The following is a 21,414-nucleotide window of genomic DNA, read 5'->3' as shown; positions in this document are numbered from 1 at the left end:
TGCCTCACTGCCAACTCCCCTGTCAGTGCTTCCTGGGTCAGGCCTGGGATCAGGGTGGGACCTCCCGCTTGGGTCATGTAAGGGCAAGGTTGACACTCGTGAACCTGAGGGTCTCTTTACATTTTGTAGCAGGGCACCTCATGTGTGTCATTCTAATCCCACCCCTGGCTGGCATCACTTCCCAATTAAACTATTTGCACTCAAATTTGGTCTAATTCTGAGGGATCCCAAACTAAGGCAAATCCTATGGAGAAATTAGCCTCCTGTTTTACACACAAACTGAGGCTCAGAGAAGTTAAGAGGTTTGCCTAAGGTTCTACAGGTGGCAAATGGAATGGGATTTGAACCCAGGTCTCTCTGACAGCAGAGCTAATGTTCTCCGTGCTACACTTGACTTCCTCATACCTCTCCCTTGAGCCACAGAACTCAGTGGAGATTTCAGATTTGGATGGGCTCTTTTCGGTAGGGCCAGGCAGCTTTAGCCCTAAGTTACTTACCAGGTAAGAGGCTGGGTGAGGGAAAGACAGGGAGTGCTAAGTGGATATGACACTAGTGGGAAGACAGAAGTGTGTATAATCCCTAGTGGAAGGGCTGCCGAAGCTGTGTGCAGCAGGAAGGCAGGAGGAGGCCACTGCTTTCCTCTCAATTTCAAAAGCCCTGGACTATTGACGTTGTGGGAGGGCTCTTAAATTTAACAGAAATTAACAATTTTTTTTGTCAGATCTAGAACTGGGCCCCAGGGCTCTAAAGATGAGTAAGAAGAACATGATCAGGTGGTGGTGCAGTGGATAGAGTGTCGTACTGGGATGCAGAGGACCCAGGTTCAAAACCCCAGGGCCACTGGCTCAAGCGCGGGATCACTGGCTTGAGTGTGGGATCATAGACATGGCCTCATGGTTGCTGGCTTGAGTCCAGAGGTTGCTGCCTTGAAGCCCAAGGTTGCTGGCTTGAGTAAAGGGTCACTCGCTCTGCTGTAGCCCCCCCCCCACCCCCAGTCAAGGCACATAGGAGAAAACAATCAATGAACAACTAAGGAGCTGCACCAAATATTGATACTTCTCATCTCTCTCCCTTCCTGTCTGTCTGTTCCTATCTGTCCCTCTCTCTGTCTCTGTCCAAAAAAAAAAAAAAAGTAAGAAGCATATGCTGATGGCCCACAATTGTCAATGCAATGATGGGCGAAAATCCAAGACACTCTGGGATCCATAAGCCACACCCAGCTGGGATGAGGACCAGGAGGAGCTTGTCAAGGAAGACTCAGGTGAAAAGGCTGGGGAGGGTAAAGAGAGACTCATCCCAGACAGATCATCATGAACAAAGACCTGACAGTAAAGTAGCTCTAAGGGTATAGGTTGCTACAAGGCACATCCCAGTGACAGGGCATGGAGGGAACGGTGGGCAGGTTACTGTGGGCCTGTCTGCCTTGTTGCCAAGCAGTCTGCTGTGAGAAGCTGACCTGGGTGCAGCTCAGAGGGAGGCTTTGGCTCTGGCCACCTTTCATCCCGCTGACTCTCTCTGTCCACTTAGTTTCTTCTGGATAGCTGGAGATCGACACTAAGGGACTATGAGGGAGCCTTGTCAGATTTGTCCTTCCCCTTGTTGGTCAGTGGCCATCTGGTGTCTGAAGAGAACTGCTGGCCACTGCTGTGCCTCTGCGACAGCCAAGACTATCGGCTGTTCACAGACCTCAGGTCCAGGTGGCCTCTACCCTCCAGAGGCCCTGACAGAGACCTTCCCTGATACTCAGGCTAGGGTGCTGGGAACCCCTGCTCCTTGGGAGATGGACACGGGATTTCCAGAAACAGACAAGCCTTGGCTCAGGAGATTGCAGACTGGTCAACAGCATGAATCACAGGTGGGCCTTTCACATTCAGTTCCATATCCTCTCCCAACTGAACACAGTGGAGAGACTGAAACTCCAGGCTAGGCAGGATGCTATGTTGTGGGTGACTCTGTCTTCCCCACCCCAGCCCCGAATTCCTGCCTTTCAGGGCCTATGTGCCTGATTGGTGCTCCATGAGCTGTGCAGCAGGGCTGGTGTCTGGCGTGTTTCAAGGCCCAGTCATGCTAGAACTGACGCAAGAGCTACTACCTCTGGTCTCCATGCTGGTGTCATGCAGATGTACTATCTGAGGATAATAGCAGGGTTACTGAGGCAGCCTGGAATTTAAAAGTATCTGCCCACCATTTTCCCCAAAACAAAAGTCAGTTCAGTATCTTGTCTCCTACCATGGTGGGTTTCTTAATTCGTTTGGGCTGCTAGGACAAAATGCCACAAACTGGGTGGCTTATAAACAATATAAGTTTATTTCTCATGTTGTAAAGTAACATTCCACCGGGTTTATGTAGAGACACCAAGTCCAAATGAATTTTTAAGGAGTTTTATTAAAGGAGGAGACTTATTAATATGCTGGCCGCATATGACAAATACGAGGTATAGCTGACCCAAATCGTGCTGTCCAGCACATAGCCCTGAGGCTGGTTATATACCTTTGATTACACACAGGTTGGGGGAAAAGGAGGAGGAGAGGAAGATGACAATTCATTAGTAAGCTTATAACATTCATCTACAGGATTTATAAAAATAGTCCTACATATTAAAACTTATAAGGTAATACAATAGCAAAAAATGTTGTTTTACATATTAAAAGACATTCCCAAATCTTTCAGTGTTCATTTGTCATCCCGTTGTTTAGAGATATATACATTAACTATACACCTTCAGGATGGGAGGGGGAGCCTACAGGGTGCCAGGGGATAAGCATCTGTGAATGGCCCATTAAAGAAAGAAAGAGAGGAGAGGAAAAGGGCTTGCTTAATCTTTCTCCCCCCCCCCCCCCCCCCCCCCCCCCCCCGCACCTGGCTAGGTGTTTATCCTCTTCCTCACAGGTGTGGGGGAAGGGAGGGAATCCGAGTTTCCTCTCCCCTTCTACTCAAAATTCAGCACAAAATCTCTCTATTTACAACACAATGCTGTCATCCATCCTGAGATGGTGCAAATCACTCACAAGTATAAAAATCATATTTACAAAATCTCTCTGTTTGCTTAGCCCAAATTATAAAATGCCCTTTAAGCTTCCTAGTAAAAGGGGGTTTTCTTTTTTTTTTTTTTTTTTTTAATTCATTTTTAGAGAGGAGAGAGAGAGACAGAGAGAGAGAAGGGGGGAGGAGCTGGAAGCATCAACTCCCATATGTGCCTTGACCAGGCAAGCCCAGGGTTTCGAACCGGCGACCTCAGCATTTCCAGGTCGACGCATTATCCACTGCGCCACCACAGGTCAGGCTAAAAGGGGGTTTTCTACACAGTATGTCTCTGCAAGCCAGAAAACTCCCACATTTCTCTCCCCTCAACCTTTACAGAAAGAAGAGGGCAAAAAACCTGACTCTTTCTCCTAAAATATTAATATTAATTTTTCAATTTTTTGGTACCTTACCACACTCACAGCTCTGGAGACCAGAAGGCTGAGATCGGGGTGTCAGCATGGTCCGGTGAGGGCCCTCTTCTGGTTGCAGACTTTTAGTTGTATCTCCACATGGCAGGAGTATGGGATCTTCCGGAGCCTCTTTTTTTTTTTTTTTTTTTTTTTTTTTTTTTTTACAGAGACAGAGAGAGAGTCAGACAGGGACAGACAGACAGGAACGGAGAGAGAGAGAGAGAGATGAGAGGCATCAATCATTAGTTTTTTGTTGCGCATTATGACACCTTAGTTGTTCATTGATTGCTTTCTCATATGTGCCTTGACCGCGGGCCTTTAGCAGACTGAGTAAACCCTTGCTCGAGCCAGCGACCTTGGGTCCAAGCTGGTGAGCTTTTGCTCAAACCAGATGAGCCCGCGCTCAAGCTGGCGACCTCGGGGTCTCGAACCTGGGTCTTCAGCATCCCAGTCCGACGCTCTATCCACTGCGCCATTGCCTGGTCAGGCTGGAGCCTCTCTTATGAGGAGACTAATCCCATTCATGGGGGCCCTACCCTCGTGAGATCTAATCATCTTCCAAAGGCCCCACCTAATACCATCACCTTGGGCATTATTAGGCTTTCAAGATGAATTTTGGAGGAACACACACAGTTTATACCGTATAGTGTCACAGTGCAGTGACACAGTGATGCCTCAAGGTTCTGTGAATTCAAGGAAACTATCAATAGTTCAGGGGAAAACCAGCTTGGTGGCCAACAGCTTGACTATAGCCTGAGACTCCCCCTTTCAGCAGAGAACACCTATGTTGTGAATCTACTCTCCCCCTTGGCCTACAGACTAATGGCCAAACCCCACAGTTTAGTTGCCACCTCTCCCACCATATAGCCCCTTCCACAGGTAGCCTCTAGGAGCTGACTCATTCTGTGACAGTGCCTTATGCTCCATGATGTTGTCTGTGCTTCTCTTTTTCAAGGACCACCTCTGCTAGAATACTCCCATTCTGTCCAGGTTTAGCATTCTCAGCTTCTTGCCCACTCAGGGTCGGTCAGTCTCTTCCTCTTCTGTGCCCTCATTACCTCTTACTCACTAGTACTTCCACATTTTGCAAAATTGTCAATTGGATTGTATATTTCCCAGGCTAGGCCCCTCCATTTTCTTTCCAGGGGTGAGCCACCACCCCAAAACTCAGTGTTTGTAAAGTAGAACTCCCAGCATTGCAGGGGGCATGTCCTAGGGCCCTTGACCCAGTTCAGGGCTCTAACTCCCTGCAGTCATCTTAAATTTGCACCATGGCCCTGCCTGCCCTGGGCTTCTATTAGGGTAGACTCAAAAGAAAGTGAATTAGCTGTTGTCTAATAAGAGGGTGGGGCTTGGGGACATTACTCAGGTCACTTGTGAGTTTCATTGTTAGGTGCAAACCAGGTCAGTAGAATGCCTCCTATTGAGAGAAAAGAGCTCAGGCCTGAGGAGACTGACCAACTGCTGCTTCTCCAGGGTAAAAGCCTCCTCCTCTGTTTAGCTCCTGCCTGCCTCAGTCCCCACCCTCACCTTGGTCTCAGTGCTTGGCCCATACTGGAGGTGTGGAGGCTGGAAAGACCAAGCCTTTGGTTCCCAGTGGTGGCTCTCTCCCCAGCAAGCATCCTTGGGATGCCTTTCTGAAGGCAGGCTCATTCCATATAGCTGACTCATCTGAGAGAAGCCAAGAGGCCCACAGTTCTTCAAATGTGTGCAGACCCTGGGCTGGGGTCTGGGGATCTAGTAATATGGGAGACATGTCCCTCTCCATGGAGACTCTCAGCTGGAGAGACAAACATGGATACATTTACGGAGACTGTAAATGCTGGGGTTCTTTGGGGGAAGTTTCACAGCCCCTGGCATGGAGAGTGCTGAACAAATGCCAGATAGAAGAACAAATGAATATGAGAGTAAATAAATGAATGATTGAGCCAGCTAGGCCTTGAAAGGAAGTGAAATCTCCCCGCCTGTGTAGGCCTTGGCCCTTTCCAAGGTAATTGCCTCTGTTACCCCATTTTATTTTTGAAACTGATCTATAATGTATGTGGAACTAACATTCCCATTTGACAGATTTAGAAAGTGAGTGAAATTATATGTGACTCTGGGGAGGATTGTTACAAGCTGATTTCTTGGTTGTCTGAATAAGACCACCCCACCCACCTCCAATTTTATAAGCTGTTTTAGCACCTACGTATGCCAAACCCTGCACTGGGCATTGAAGAGGCAGAGATGACTCAGGGAACACTGTGGACAAGGGCAGGTAGACATTTCCTCTGTGTAACAGGTGAAGAAACTGAAATTCAAAGAAGTCATAAATGACTTGCCCAAAGTTTGTGCCACTAGTGGGGGCCCTTACTGAGTCACAGAGCTTCCTCCCCCCATCTGCATCTCCTTCAGAAAGGACCCATGCACCTCAGCTTGACATAAAGACTGTCTGCGGTCCAGCCCGCCTGTTTCTCCAGCAGGTCACACCCTTCCTTCCAAAGGCTCTTAACAGGCGTCCCCAAACTACGGCCCCGTGGGCCGCATGCAGTCCCCTGAGGCCATTTATCTGGCCCCTGCTGCACTTCTGGAAGGGGCACCTCTTTCATTGGTGGTCAGTAAGAGGAGCACTGTATGTGGTGGCCCTCCAACGGTCTAAGGGACAGTGAACTGGCCCCTTGTGTAAAAAGTTTGGAGACCCCTGCCACATCCCTGAACTCCCAAGCACAGCAGCAGGACCATCTCAGGCGATGTCTGTGTCCACCCTACATGACTGCTGCAGGGCTGTGGGGCCCCTGATGGTGGGACCTGGTTGGCTTTGTCTGTACCCCAGCAGCCAGCACAGGAGGCATCAGGAACCAGTAAACGTGAGTGAATGACAGAATGAATGATGGCACTGGGAACAAAAATCAGCCTTCCTGGCGCCCTCTTATTACACATGCTTCTGGAAACAGAGCCTCTGGTTGATCACTAAGGGATCTTTAATGGTCAGAGGTTCTGAGCTCTGTCTATAGCTTCCTTCCTGTCCCTTCAGAAGGAAGAAAGTAAAGGGTGTGAGTCACAGCCTCCTTGGGGCCTGCAGAGTGAGTCGCTCACTGGGGCTGTCCCTTTCCTCCCACAGGTGGCCACCCGCCCTTGTGGAACTACATGGCCTCCATTGGGCCTGAGCAGGTGCAGCAGGAAGGCGCCCCCGGCTACCCTCAGGAGGGCTCGCCCTGTCCCCCAGATAACTCTGAATTGGTGAGGGCAGCACTGGGCTCCCATCACATGCCCGTTCAGGGCTGCCAGGAGCAGGACTGGCTGAAGATGACATGGGCTGTGGAATCACACCTGTGTGGCCTCTTCCAGTTTCCCGAGACTTTCAGTCTGATCTGGTAACTCTCTCTCCCGAGGCCCCACACAGCTGCAAGGCAGGAATTAGCTCCTCACTTTCCAGCTCAGAAAGAGAGGGATCAGAGTTGACAGGCCTAGGGTGAAGGCATGATGGGCCTGAGCTGAGCTGAGGTGTTTTGGTCCCAAATGTGTTTCTTTGGCCACCTTGCCAGCCAGGTGCTGCCTCTGCCCCAGACAGGCTGGCGTGGTCTAGAGAGGTCCCTCACAGGGTTCCCTGGTAGAGAGCTGTGTCCTTAAGGCCCTTCCTTTCCCCATCTCTCTGGTCACTCCCGCAGGGCCCCCTCCCTCCCCTCCACACTGCTACAGAGTCAGTTGCACAGAGGTTACAGTGCAGCTTACCACATCCTTAGGCAGGAAGCACTTGTATGAGTCATTTCATATCCCTTAGTCTGTTTCCTCATTAGTGAAATGGAGGAAAAGACCCACACGTGGAGGGTCAAGTGCGTTTCAGGAGATAAGGAAGGAACCCGCAGAGCAGCCTTTCGAGGGTTCTGCCGGCACTCCCTGCAACTTCTAGGGTTTTCCAGCTTGTTCTGACATTGCTAGACTTGGCTTGTTGCCTGAACTGTGCGGCCGTCACCCCTCACTGTGTTTCATGTTCCTACTTCACACAGGTCCCACCTCTGCCCCAGACGGGCTGTCACCATTCCCTCTGGGAGCCACTCAACGGCAGCAGGTGGGGTGGGGGGTGGGGTGAGAGGAAGGTTGCCAGAGGCTCCCACTTGCTTCATGCCCCACCTCCTGAGTCTCCCGCAGGCCTCTCATGGCCCTGCCTGATCATTTTGCACCCCTGCGGGGTAAAGATGGCCTCTGACTTTGGAGACTTCACAGGGATGCCGTATTTCCATAGTCTTGGCTGCCCTTCAGCACCACAGGCTCCCCTTCCCATGGTCATCTGAGGACTTGAGTTAACGATGTCTGGTCAGAACACAGCCCCTTCTCAGAGCCCCTCCCCCAACCCCTTCCCCCAGGTCTCTCTGTCACCAGCGGGGCAGTAAGGCAGGCTCTCCAGGCTGCTTTACTTGTGCTCTGAGGAGAGGAAACCCACGTTTCAGTGAACATGTCCTATAGACCACGGCTGTTCCACCCTTCTCAGTCCTCAGAAAAAGTGGGTGTTAGTTTTGCTCCTGCGGGATCAAGCAGAAGACCTGCTCAGAGGGTGAGGCGCTGGGCCAGACAGGCCCACACACACTGCCAGAAGAGCCACAGTGAAGCCATGCTGGGCTGGCTCAGCCTCTCTCTGATACTTTTTTTTTTTTTTTTTTTTTTTTTTTTTTTTTAAAGAGGCAGAGATAGACAGGGACAGACAGACAGGAACGGAGAGAGATGAGAAGCATCAATCATCAGTTTCTCGTTGCGAGATGCGACTTCTTAGTTGTTCATTGATTGCTTTCTCACATGTGCCTTGACCGTGGGCCTTCAGCAGACCGAGTAACCCCCTGCTGGAGCCAGCGACCTTGGGTCCAAGCTGGTGAGCTCTTTGCTCAAGCCAGATGAGCCCGTGCTCAAGCTGGCGACCTCGGGGTCTCGAACCTGGGTCCTTCCGCATCCCAGTCCGATGCTCTATCCACTGCGCCACCACCTGGTCAGGCCTCTCTCTGATACTTTGCTTCTTGCTCTCCTGGTCTCTCCCCACTCTTCCCAGGATGAGAGGCAGTGGGGGAGGGGACACTCCAGGAGTTTCTCCCGGCAGGCTGTGGCACAGCCCCCAGTGTTTGCCAGGGAAATCCCCTTGTCTTTCTCGTGGCTTCTGCCATCTCCTGGTCACTCCTCTTGCACCTCTCCCTGACCCAGGAGGAAGAGGAAAAAACATTGTCTGCCCAACCATTAACTCCATAGTTCTGCTCTTGTTGTTTTTTTTGTTTGTTTTTTCATTTTTCTGAAGCTGGAAACAGGGAGAGACAGTCAGACAGACTCCCGCATGCGCCCGACCGGGATCCACCCGGCACTCCCACCAGGGGCGACGCTCTGCCCACCAGGGGGCGATGCTCTGCCCATCCTGGGCGTCGCCATGTTGCGACCAGAGCCACTCTAGCGCCTGAGGCAGAGGCCACAGAGCCATCCCCAGCGCCCGGGCCATCTTTGCTCCAATGGAGCCTTGGCTGCGGGAGGGGAAGAGAGATACAGAGAGGAAAGCGCGGCGGAGGGGTGGAGAAGCAAATGGGCGCTTCTCCTGTGTGCCCTGGCCGGGAATCGAACCCGGGTCCTCCACATGCTAGGCCGACGCTCTACCGTTGAGCCAACCGGCCAGGGCTCTGCTCTTGTTGTTAAACAATAAAAAGACATCCCTTACACCTGAACAGCACTTTACACTTTCACTTACATGATCCCCTTTAATTCTTATGCTCACACAACCACTCAATTAACAGACCCTTCCGGAATGGAATGTCTGGCAGGGAGCCCGCTGCCCCACGTGGCCCTGAGATGCAGCAGTGAATAAGACTTGGCCCCTGGCTCTGGGGGCTGGGGGCCTTCTGAGTGTTATTATTCTTTTGGTTTTTCGTGAGGGGTGATTGTTATCTCAGAGAGAGGTTTGACTTGCCCGGGCTACATATCCAGGAAGTGTCAGGGCAAGGACTCAGTAAGTTTTCTCATCTCAGGTCCTATGGGGTTTCTTTGCTGCAACCTTCATCAGCTTTGGGTTCTTATAAAAATTGCTAGTTTTTACAAGGCTTAACATTTGCGTAGAAACATCTCTACAGACAGATTTGTGTTCAAATCTCACCCTGTGCCTTACTTAATAGCTGCTTGGCTTAGACAGATGACTGTACCTGTTTGAGCCTTAGTTTTCTCATTTGTAAACAGAAATAACCCCTCAGCATACATGGCTGAAGTAAGCATCTGCTGTGACGTAAACACGAAACTGGGCACCTGGCACTCCTGTTGGGGTCATTTGCCACCTTAGGGACCTGCTTCCCAACTCTTCCAAAAGCAGAGGTAGGACAGAGCCATCCAACTGCCTCAGTGGGCAGGCAGCCTCTCTTCCAGGTGTCTCCTGGCCTTCTTATCTGGGTGCCCAAGTGATTACTTCACAAATACGGGTCCAGTCTGGGGCAGCAGGTTGCAGAAACAGAACTTGTGAGCAACAAGATGGGGGAGCCTTGGGAAGACCAAGCCCAGGAGAGTGGAGTCATGGACTGGGACCCTCCAATGAACCCAGGGCCGCTTCTGGGCTTCTGTGAAGGATGGGCCAGGGGGTTGTCTGGGGGAGGTTTCCACATAGAGGAGGAGGTAGTGGGGCTCTTTTCAAGCTCTGCACTGTGGGCTTGTGATGAAGAAACACATGATGTCCTGTGCTCTATTTTCTCTGCCTGCTCACCTGTCCCTTCGCTCCAAGCTCCCTGGCCAGCCTCGCTGGCAGCCATCCCCTGCACTGGGAAAATCCCGTATGCTCTTTCTCCAGATGGCTCATTCCCTTTACCTGCTTATTTTCAGCCCCTGCACTGGAGTCTGAGCGCCACAGGGCAGGGCTCAGTGGGGTTGCAGCGTTCGGTGCTGGGCTAGGGGGTCCCTCAAGTGATGTCTTTGGTGGGGCCGGCCAGCTGGGGGCGGCTTACCTCCTCATGTGGCCTCTGAAGTCTCCTCATGACAGCACCTCCAGTCCCTCTGCCACGTTTTCCCCAGCTCTGCCCTCTTTCTTCAGTTTCCCTCTGTCACACGCTGATGGCAGGTTTGAAGGCGTCATGTGATCTCTCCCGTGAGTCCTGCTCCTCCAGAGGGAGCTTTCCCGGGTGGGACTGAGCCCTGGGAAAGCCTGGGGGTGGGCTCACAGGCCCTCGGACTACCACCAAGCCACATGGCCCACAGGTGACCACCCTGCATGGAGGCCCAGCCCTCCCAGATTCAACACTGTCTGTCGGGGAGAGCGGAAAAATAATACTGATGGTGTACTCTTTTTGTTTTTTGTTTTGTTTTTTTAAGTGAGAGCTTTGCTTGCTTAGGCTCCAGAGTCAAGTGGATCTGGAGAGGGAAACCTGAACTTGAAGTTTGATCACAAGTGTGTTCATTCATTTGCTCCTTCAATGACAACTCACTGAGCAGCTTGGCTCTGGGTACTGGCGACTCAGAGCCAATCAGTTATGGTGTGATAGGAGAAAGGCCTGAGTTCAGTGAAATAAAAGGAGCCAGGGCCCTAGCTGGTTGGCTCAGTGGTAGAGCGTCAGCCTGGCGTGCAGGAGTCCTGGGTTTGATTCCCGGCCAGGGCACACAGGAGAAGCGCCCATCTGCTTCTCCATTCCTCCCCCTCTCCTTCCTCTCTATCTCTCTCTTCCCCTCCCACAGCCAAGGCTCCATTGGAGCAAAGTTGGCCTGGGCGCTGAGGACGGCTCCATGGCCTCTGCCTCAGGCGCTAGAATGGCTCTGGTTGCAGCAGAGCAACACCCCAGATGGGCAGAGCATTGCCCCCTGGTGGGCATGCTGGGTGGATCCTGGTCAGGTGCATGCGGGAGTCTGTCTGACTACCTCCCCGTTTCCAACTTCAGAAAAATACAAAAAAAGAAAAAAAGGAGCCAGGGGTGCAGTGAGCTGAGTGAGGGGCCTCGAGGGAACAGAACAGGAGGAAGTGGGTGGGTCTTTCCTCCAGAAAAGGGCCTTCTGAGAGTGCAGAGTTGGCACAGGCTGTCTGCCACCAGAGAGCCAGCGGGTGTGTAGAGGCAAAGGGGGGCACTGGTGGTGCTTGGGGGACTGGCAACGCTCAGAGAGAGCACAGGCCGGCCCTTAGGAAGCTGACGGAGGGCTGTGGGTCTGCACTGGTGAGAGGAGGTGTGAGCTGGGCAGGGCTGTCCTGTTATGAATGGAGTTTGGAAAGTTGCCTAGGCCAACAAGACTCCTGCCCAGATGTCAGCCTGTTTCTCCCTAGGTGCAGGAGTGCGTGAACCAATTCAAGGTGATGGGTCTACAGTTGCAGCAGATCCAAAACAGCCTCCCGTGCTCCATGGAGCAGGCACTGAGGGGCCAGGCTAGCCCTGCCCCTGCTGTCCGGATGCTGCCCACATGGCACTGGTGAGTGACATAGACCAAGACGGGTACCAGGTCTCGGGAGAGGGTTGTAATCTGGGGGAGGGAGAAGTTTCTTTACTCCTGTCTCTATCTCTGAAGTTCCTATCTCTGTGGCCCCTTGACAAGACTGCAGGCGTTGGGAATGTTTCTGGGAGGCAGAGGGCTTGAACTCAGCAGCTGCATGCCTCTCTGTGACCTGCTTGTCCTCAGAGCAAGGAGACTTCCTGGTGCTGGAGCTGGGAGCTACGGGGGCCTCACTGCGTGTTCTGTGGGTGACCCTGACAGGCATTGAGGGGCACTGGAGAGAGCCCTGGAGCCGGGAGTTTTTGATCCCCCAAGAGGTGATGATGGGTCCTGGTCAGCAGGTGAGGGCTCACTGCCCAGGCTTTGGGGCCAGCCGGGTGGCTGGGGTTCCAGTGGGCAGAGCTGAGCCCCCCACATGTCCCACAGCTCTTTGACTTTGCTGCCTGCTGCCTGTCTGAATTCCTGGATGGGCTCCCTGTGGGCAACCAGGGCCTGCAGCTTGGGTTCAACTTCTCCGTCCCTTGTCACCAGACGGGCCTGGACATGGTGAAGCAGAGTGGGCATGGGGATAGTGGGGGGAATGGCCACAGCCCTGTGATGGCCATTGGAGAAGTGACCTTGTTTTTCTGCCCCCAGAACACCCTCATTTCCTGGACCAAAAGTTTTAGGTGCAGTGATGTGGAAGTCCAGGATGTGGTCCAGTGCTTCGAGATGCCATTGAGAGGCAGGGGCCATGGGAGGGCTGCCCATGTGGCCTGCCCTGTGCTTCTGAGGGCCTGCTTTCCTCCCCTGCTTACACCTTTATGTAGCTTACCCTAGGGCAAGTGTGGCTTCCATTCCCATCTTCTAGGTAAAGAGACTGAGGCCAAGAAAGGTCACATCAATACTTAGCACTGTGGGGACAACAAAGATAAAAGGCTTGGCCCTATCCTTAAGCACCTTATAGTCAGGTGGGGAAAGCATTCCAATAAAAGATTGTCCTGTTGAGGAGGTATTGTCGATGACTCTGGGAGCACCGGGGAGGGCCCATGGTGACTTGAGCAGGGACTGGAAGGAGGAGTTTGCCAGGTGCATGAGCAGGGGATGGGCAAGATCTAGTTTCAGGGAAGTGAAAATGCAAAGTCTGGATGCCTGAGGAGGTCAGTCTGCCTGGACTAATGGCGTCGTGCTGTGTAAGCGGCTGGGAATCAAGGCTGAAAGGAAGGGGTTTGGGGAGCACATCAGGATGATGATGGTGCATCCAGTGCAGTCTTCAGGGTGCTAAAGGGGCTCACCCTGGTTCCGGTTCTGTGGGGACACTGGTGTTCTGAATGGGATAGCTGAGGAGACCCCCCGGGCCTCAGCTGGCGGAGGAAGAGCCAAAAGGGTGTGGGATGGGGGAAACCTTCCTCTGTGGGGTGGAGGGCTCAGAATGTCTGTCCTTGACACAGATGTGTGAGGCACATGGACATGTCCTTCATGAACTCTGGGCATCTCTGGCAAAGATAGGACCCCAGCCCTGCCCACCTCCAGGTTTCTCTGCCCTGCTCTCTCACTGTCCAGGCCTACAGCATTGATATGGTTGCTGTGGTGAACAACACAGTGGACACCATGATGGGCTGTGAGCTGGGGACCCAGCCATGTGAGGTCGGGCTCGTTGTAGGTGAGCTGTGCACTATTTGTGGCGGGGGAAAGGGACACGCTGCCTGGTGGGCAGGCCCTGATAGGGTCGTCTCTGCCAGACACCGGCACCAACGCATGTTACGTGGAGGAGGTGTGTCACGTGGGGGTGCTGGATGAGGACTGGGGCCGCATGTATGTCAGCGTGGAGTGGGGCTCCTTCAGCAATTATGGGACCCCTGGGCTAGTGCTGATCACATTTGACCGTATCCTGGACCAGGAGTCCCTGAATCCTGGTTCCCAGAGGTAGCCTGACCTTCTGCTCTTGACTCTATCTCTGCCCTGCTCCCCATCCCCTCTGCTGTCCCTATGCTCCAGCCCTTAGGGTGCAGCCTTTCCCTCCCAGCAGCTCTAGGTGGCTCCCTGGGGGGCCCTGGCCAGCCTCAAAGAAGGAAGGGCTCAAAGTTCTAGAATTCAGTTTTCAACCTTTGGCCCTCCTTTATTCCTGACTGGTTAGCCCTGACAAGAGTTGGATATTGGGGGTAGTTAAGCAAACTGTCCCCTCCCTCCTTTGGGTCCTATCACTCTCCAGAATCCCCCTAAACTTCACCTAAACTGGAGGGGGCAGTGGGGCCTCAGGAAACACCCCCTGTCTCCTGGGTGGCCATTTGCTTCTGGAACTTCCAGTCTGGGGACCCCAAAGAAAATGACCCCTCCATAGGGCTCTGACAGGTAGGCCCCCGTGAGCCAAGGGTTTGAAAGGCCCAGGCCCACCACCCTTCCCACCTGCGGGTTGAGAAGATGATTGGAGGCCTGGACCTGGGTGAGCGGTATGGCAGGTGCTCGCTCACCTGGCCCAGCACAGGATCCTCTTTGGTGGCTGCACCTCCCTGCCCTGCTGAGCTGAGGGTGCCTCCTCCCGCAGCACATGGCTGAAATGGCGGAGTGAGTATGGGAAGCCAGTAGGATTAGACCGCGGGATCTCTGCTTGGGAGAGGGAGGATGCTCTGTCCCCAGGTAGCCATGGGGTTTTGGGGGAAGAGGGCAGGGAGCATGTGGGATACTTGAGCCTCAGAGCAGCACCCTGTTCCCTCAGCTCCTTGGCTGGGACAGCCCATGTGCACGCTATCCTGCAGGACTTGGGCCTGAGCCTGGGGGCTGCAGACGCTGAACTAGTGCAGTGTGTGTGTGCAGCTGTGTGCACTCGAGCTGCCCAGCTCTGCACTGCTTCCCTGGCTGCCATCCGCACCGCCTCCAGCACAACTGGGAGCAGCAGAGGCTTCAGATTGCTGTGGCCACTGGAGGCCAAGTGTTCGAGCGACACCCCAGGTATTAGGAAAACACAGGATCCTGTGTGAACAGGTAGTAGGAATACAGGTGACACACACCCAGAGGGGCATTCTGGTGCCATGACTGCAGGGCAGTGAGTATGAATGGCATCCAAGCAGAGTGAGGCCAGATGAGGGCTGGTGGTAGCAGAAGAAGTTAGATGTTTCTGCCTGGCTGCGCTGGAGAGGGTCCCTGGGGCACTGGGCATGTAGTTGGTGCACAGCTAAGCCTAGAATTAAACTGATTGGAAATTATGGGGCCCAGGCTTCAGTAAGCCTTGGGGCCAGGGTCTTGTGCCAGGTCAAGGTGGGCCTGGCATGTGTCTGTGTAGGAACCTTCCTCAGCACACTGCAGGAAAAAATGAAGCTCCTGGCCCCCGAATGTGATGTCTCCTTCACTCCCTCTGTGGACGGGGTGTGACTGCCATGGCTTCCTGTCTGGCTGCCCACCGGTGCCTATTGGAGGAGACGCTGGCACAGTTCCGGCTGACCCATGAGCAGCTGGCAGGAGTGCAGGCACGGATGCAGGAGGCCATGGCCAAGGGGCTCCGAGGGGAGGCCTTCTCCCTCCGAATACTGCCTACTTACGTCCAGGCTACTCCTGATGGCAGTGGTGAGGACCTGGCCTGAGTGTGTGGCCAGGACATGAGCTCCTGGGCATCACAGTGTGTGCTGGGTGAAGCCATCCACTCTGTCCTGGCACTGAGGGTTTCTGCCCCACAGAGCGGGGGATTTCCTGGCACTGGGCCTTGGGCACCAACTTCTGAGTCCTCATGGTACATGTGACCACAGAGGGTGCGCAGATCAGCAACCAGGTCTATTCAATCTCTGAGTGTGTGGCTCAGAGATCTAGACAACAGGCACCCACAGCTCGGGCTGAGGCAGGGGCGAGGAAGGGCCACCCCAACCCCCACCACGTTGACTTGGCCTGCCCCCCAGCTCTTCCACCACGTTGTGGACTGCGTCCTAGACTTCCAGCAGAAGCAGGGCCTGAGCGGGCAGAGCCCCCCTGGGCTTCACCTTTTCCTTCCCGAGGTGCAGGCAGCTCAGCCTGGCTCAGGTGAGGGATGGGTGCTGGGAGAAGCCACCTGCAGGGGCTATTCATCCACAGAGCCTACATGGAGTGGGCGCAGGCTCCTGGCGCCCATGCCGAGGCAACACTAGGCTGAGCCTGCACTTAGCCTCACTTTCCTTAGATGCGCTGTGCCCAGGTGGATGGGTGTGGTAAAGTGGCCTGGAACCCAAGGTCATGAGGTCTGGGAGGGAGAAGGACACATGGACCCCTGGAGGCTGCCAATCAGCAGGAGGACTGAGCCAAAGTTAGGCCCAGATCTGCCCGACTGCAGCACTGATGTTCTGGCCTGGGGACCTATGGGAGCAGCATTTATTTGCTCCAGTCTCTTATAAGATCAGTGCTCATACAGGTCCTTTGTCCTCCCTCCCCTTCTGAGCCTTGCTGGGGTCCCTTTCGGTGCCCTGCTGGGTTGGGTGCCTAATTGGGTTGGCCAAGCAGCAGGCGCTCAGCACATATTTCTGTCCTTCAACAAAATGCTGGAGTTTTCATACACACACCTGAGGCCTGTCACAAAAACCGTCTCTCCTGGACCTCTGGTCCAAGTTCTGAGGAGTCCCCTCCTCATCACCCCAAGTTTCTGCTGAGGAGCCCGCTGCCCCTGCCGACCCCTTGTGTTCTACACCTGCGTCACTGAGAAGCTCCGCTTCCTCTGCACCAACCAGCACTGTGTGGCTGCCACTCTCTGCTCTCACTCCGACTCCCAGATGTGTGCCACTGCACCTTGTCCCCCTCTGCCCTGAGCAGTCCACAGTGTCTCTGCGAGTCCTTCCGGCTCCAGGCGAAGCAGCTGGTGCTTTTTGACTATCTCTTGTAAGGTGTGAGAAGCAGGTGGGACTCAAGATACAAAAGCACGTGTGCAAGACACGTGACCCTATTGCCCTTCTATCGCTGGACTGTTTCTGTGTTGAGCCCACATCCTTTAGAGGTGTGAGAACTAAATGTTAACCAATTCACAGACCCCCTCCCCCAGGTAGGGGTCCCTCTTGGCTACACAACAATCATTCTTTGCTATAAAGAATGTGCAGACAAAGCCTTGGCCAGCTGGCTCAGCAATAGAGCATTGGCCCAGCGTGTGGAAGTCCCGGGTTTGATTCCCGGCCAGAGCACACAGGAGATGTGCCCATCTGCTTCTCCGCCCTTCCCCTTCTCTTTCCTCTCTGTCTCTCTCTTCCCCTCCCACAGCCAAGGCTCCATTGGAGTTAAATCGGCCCGGGTGCTGAGGATGGCTTCATGTCCTCCGCCTCAGGCACTAGAATGGCTCTGGCCACTATTGAGCAATGCCCTAGATGGGCAGAGCATCACCCCCTGGTGGGCATGCTGGATAAATCCTGGTTGGGTGCATGCGGGAGTCTGTCTGACTGCCTCCCCACTTCTAACTTCAGAAAAATACCAAAAAAAAAAAATGTGCAGACACCAGGGAGAACTCATGTGGACACACTCAGGCCTCGACTGTCTGGATGTTGCTACTTCCTCTCTTGAGTCTTGGCATCTCCCTAGCGAAGGAGGGTAGAGGCCTCCTCTGCTCTCAGACCACACAAATCCTTTGTCTTCTTCTTTCTCCCCCAGGGTGGGCCCAGGGGTGAGGGCATAGAATACCTTTCCCAGGAAGCCACCTGAAACCTGACTCTGACTTTCCCCCATCCCCGGGACCAGGGATTCTTTGTCTTGTCTTGGAGCAGGAAAACTTTGCTAATCCTCGTGAGCTGGTCTCCCCAAACTGGCCTCTCTCTCATTCACTCTTTCTCATTTCTGTTTTTGGGACAATGAGCACAAAACACCCTAGATGTGGTCACATGGGAAAAGGAATAAAAGGAAACATTACTGGGGAAAGTGTTGGTTAGTATTTCTGAAGTCTCCTGCCCCAAAGGTTTTCAGACCTCCATGCTCTCCATGCTACTTGGGATAGAGCAGCCACTTTCTCCTGGTTGTGGTGGAATAATCGCCCGCCCCTCCCACTGTCACTAAGTTCACAATGTAAGGCCAATTTCTCCCAATAAAGGCAAATCTGTCTTGTCCCCTCCTGTCCTGCCCCGGTGTCGGGTTCTGGCTTTTCTATTTATTAGCCCTTCACTTCCATTTGGAACCATGAGCAAGTCTCCCACTGATGCAGCTTCATCCCAGCTCTAAGAATTCCTTCTTCAAGTGATTCTGGCTAGTTCTTTTTAGAAGTGCAGAATCTGCTGTCATGAAGACAACTGAGTCTTCCTCACACACAACACTCATTTCACCAGCCTTGTTCCTTCCTAACCCACTTACATTGGCCCATTTCTTCTGGGCAAAGCTCTTAAAAATGGCCATACCCTGAGACCATCTGAGCATTCTGGTACTGATAAAGAAGACATTGGTGGAACAGTTATTAATAGGTTTCTTCACACTGGAAGGCTTCTGAAGGTTGACAGGGGGCAGAGGGTCAGGCCCTCAACTCTATGTCAGATTATTGTGCCTGGGATCCTGCTTGGGGAGAGGGATGTTGTATACTTGAGCAGATGCCAAGTGAGATTCCAAGGGGCCTCCAGCTTCCTGCCCCGCCTTGGCCTCACTCCAGGGCATCCTCCTGAACTGGAGGAAGGGTTTCAGTGCATCAGTTTGTGAGGGCCAAGATGTTGTGTGTCTGCTGCGGGAAGCCAGTGGGCGCAGAGAGGTAAGGAGTCTGCCTCAAGGGTGTTTTGGAACTATGGCAGGCCTTGAAGGGAGCAAAGGGTCTCTTACTTCCTGAGAGAGGGACCTTCTGCAGTGGAGACCTCTGGGTCCAACGCTGGTTGCCATGACGACCATGTTGCCCAGCAGCTAGCAGCATCCTTTTGTGTTCAGGCAGTGGAGCTGAATGTCATTGCCATTATCAATGATACAGTGGGGACCATGATGTCCTATGGCTATGAGGACCCCCATTGTGAGGTCAGCCTTATCATTGGTAAGGAGGGCCCTGCTTTTTTGTGCCTCTACTGCCTGATGCTAATTTGTTGTCTCCTGTTGCTTCCTCAGTTTGGATAATTCCCTGGCCTTGGGGATGTGGGCTCATTCCTGTCTGACCCAATGGGCCTTTATTGGGCTAGAAGCCTGGAGCTGGGCGTGTGTAGCCCAGCTCGGCTGCTGACTCACTGAAGCTCCTTGACTTGAGATTCTGTTTGCTCTTCTGTTAAATGGTTTGGCATCAGATGAATTTGGGTGGAAATACTGGCTCTGCCAGTTCTATCTGTGCGACCTTGGGCCAGTCACCAAAACTTGTTTCCTCATCCCTAAGATGGAGATAAGAGTAGTGCCCATCTTGAGGCAAAGTGTGGCACAGTGCCTGGCTCATGGTGCGCTCAGTGCTTGGAGCTGTGGGTGGCTGCGGGTGACAGAGAAAGAGCTGTGAGGGTCCTTCAGGCCATCTGAGATTTTAAGTCTTTATTAAGCACCTATCTTGTGGCCAACTGGGGGCTGGAGGAAGGGACAGAAAGACATATAAAGAAGGGAGGAAGCCCCTGCCTTCTCAGAACTGACCATTTAGCAGAGGCAGTCAGAGAGAACTGACTCTGACTGTGCGGAGGTGACAGGCTGAGCTCAGAGAGGAAGGGGTCCCAGGATGAGTGGGGCTTGCAAAGAAAGGCTGGAGAGAAGGGATCTGGCCAGGCAGGGGAGGAGGGCGCCTGGTCCTTGGGCGTCAGTCTCTGAGAGCGCAATGTATGTGCTAGCTTCTCATGGGACTGGGGACTTCTTGAACAGAGAGCTCAGAGGGGTGCCCAGATTGTCATAGTAATAAACCACTGGATGGAGGAATTCCGGGAGAGGCCAGCAAGGGCTCCACCTGCCTAGAGCTGATTGGCATTGGGGAGAGGGAAGGGATGCCTTTGCCCTCTGCCTGGAATGCTGTTCTTTCTGTGCTTCTTGGCCTTAAGGCCAAATCCCAATGTCATTTCCCCTCTGTAGTTTCTCCTGACCTTCTAGGCAGGAAGATTCACCTTGCTCAGGTCTCCCATGATGCTCTTCTTTGCACCTTTATTTGGGCACATACAGGCAGTATCTGAGTTGGCTGCTCATTGCCCCACCTCTGGTTTCTGTGGGGCTCCTCTAGTCTGACTCCTGTCTACCTCCTTTGCTCTTAGCCTGTCACCTGCTAGTTTAACTAAAGTCCCAAAGGCTAGTTCAGGGAGCTTTGGCCTCTTGCATGAAGTGGGGGGCCATTACATGTCTTCCAGGGGAGTGACATGACTGGTGGCATTTTTTTTTTTTTGGCAGGGTAGCATGGGAGATACACTGATGGTGCTGGTCAGGGAAGTAACGGAGCCTGGAGGGCTTGGTGCTGGCAGGTTCTGCAGAGGGAATGTCAGGAAGGAAGGAAGAGCAGGACCTGGGGCAGGGCATCAGAGTGGGGAGATGAAGAGGTAAAAAATGAGACCAAATTTTGCCATCTTAGTATAGGAAAAGCTTAGAGGGGTCTTGTCTGCATTAGAAAATGGCTCCCACACCATCTGGTCTTCCTACAGGAACTGGTACCAATGCCTGCTATATGGAGGAGCTCCGGAATGTGGTGGGCATGGCTGGGGACTCAGGCCACATGTGCATCAACATGGAGTGGGATGCCTTTGGGGATGATGGCTCACTGAGCATGCTCAGCACCTGCTTTGATGGCAGTGTGGACCAGGCATTCATCAACCCTGGCAAACAGAGGTGTGGGCCAGGCTGGGCAGGGTGGCTGGTGGCGGCTTCTGCTGTGGTGGTATTTGGTGGGGTCTCCTGCCCTGTGGGCAGATACTTCCATGCAGGTTTGAGATGATCAGTGGCATGCACCTGGAGGAGACAGTCTGCCACATCTCTTGTTATTGGCAAGCATTGGAGTTCTCTTCTGGGGTCAGCAGACCCAGCGACTTAAGACCAGAAACATTTTTAAAACCAAGTTTCTCTCTGAGATCGAAAAGTGCCAAGACCTGCATTACCACATCCCACCTCCCCAAGAGGTCTTACTGTTCACTTTGTATGGAATGCTGGTTGGAGAGGGGTCCGCCCTGGAAGATAGAGGTCATGAGAGAGAGGGCCGAACCCTACCTCTCTGTGCTCTATTCCTTCCTGTCCCCAGTGACAGCCTGGCCCTGAGGCAGGTCCGAGCCATCCTGGAGGAGCTGGGGCTGCCCCTGACCCCGGATGATGCCCTGATGGTCCTGGAGGTGTGCCAGGCTGTGTCCCAGCAGGCCCCCCAACTCCGTGAGGCAGGGGTGGCTGCCGTGGTGGAAAAGATCCATGAGAACCGGGGCCTGGAAGAGCTGACTGTGTCTGTGGGCATGGATGGGACCCTCTACAAGCTACACCCCCAGTGAATCTGGGTGCCAGGTTGGGTGGGGAGGCATGGCCAGGTGGGGCCTGGTTGGCTCAGGCTCATCTCAGCCCTCCCCCCTCATAGCTTCTCTTGCCTGGTGGAGGCCACTCTGTGGGAGCTGGCCCCTCGCTGTGCGGTCACCTTCCTGCAGTCAGAGGATGGGTCAGGCAAAGGTGTAGCCCTGGTCACTGCCATTGCCTGTCGCCTGGCCCAGCTACTTGGGACTCCCAGAATAGTCTGTGTGTCACCCCTCTAGGGCCACTGGCCTCAGTCTCTGGCTTCCCCAAGAGA

General features: G+C 53.6%; 1 protein-coding gene across 1 annotated transcript; it reads left to right on the top strand.

Moving 5' to 3' along the window:
• Positions 1–6,163: 6,163 nt before the first annotated feature.
• Positions 6,164–21,379, top strand: HK3 (hexokinase 3). The gene is given in 27 exon segments (XM_066276744.1): positions 6,164–6,224; positions 6,535–6,653; positions 11,665–11,830; positions 12,015–12,169; positions 12,255–12,374; positions 12,465–12,528; positions 12,531–12,558; positions 13,370–13,470; positions 13,550–13,735; positions 14,221–14,253; positions 14,256–14,312; positions 14,315–14,372; positions 14,524–14,669; positions 14,672–14,756; positions 15,044–15,062; positions 15,111–15,168; positions 15,171–15,368; positions 15,479–15,615; positions 15,695–15,759; positions 15,761–15,815; positions 18,376–18,471; positions 18,642–18,741; positions 20,297–20,480; positions 20,576–20,619; positions 20,622–20,727; positions 20,887–21,120; positions 21,208–21,379. Coding segments are annotated over 27 exon segments (2,847 nt in total).
• Positions 21,380–21,414: the final 35 nt, after the last annotated feature.

The sequence above is a fragment of the Saccopteryx bilineata genome, chromosome 4, assembly GCF_036850765.1.
Source record: "Saccopteryx bilineata isolate mSacBil1 chromosome 4, mSacBil1_pri_phased_curated, whole genome shotgun sequence".
Classification (NCBI taxonomy): Eukaryota; Metazoa; Chordata; class Mammalia; order Chiroptera; family Emballonuridae; genus Saccopteryx; species Saccopteryx bilineata.
Note: the sequence above shows the minus strand (reverse complement) of the source record. Positions and strands in the feature narration are given on the sequence as shown.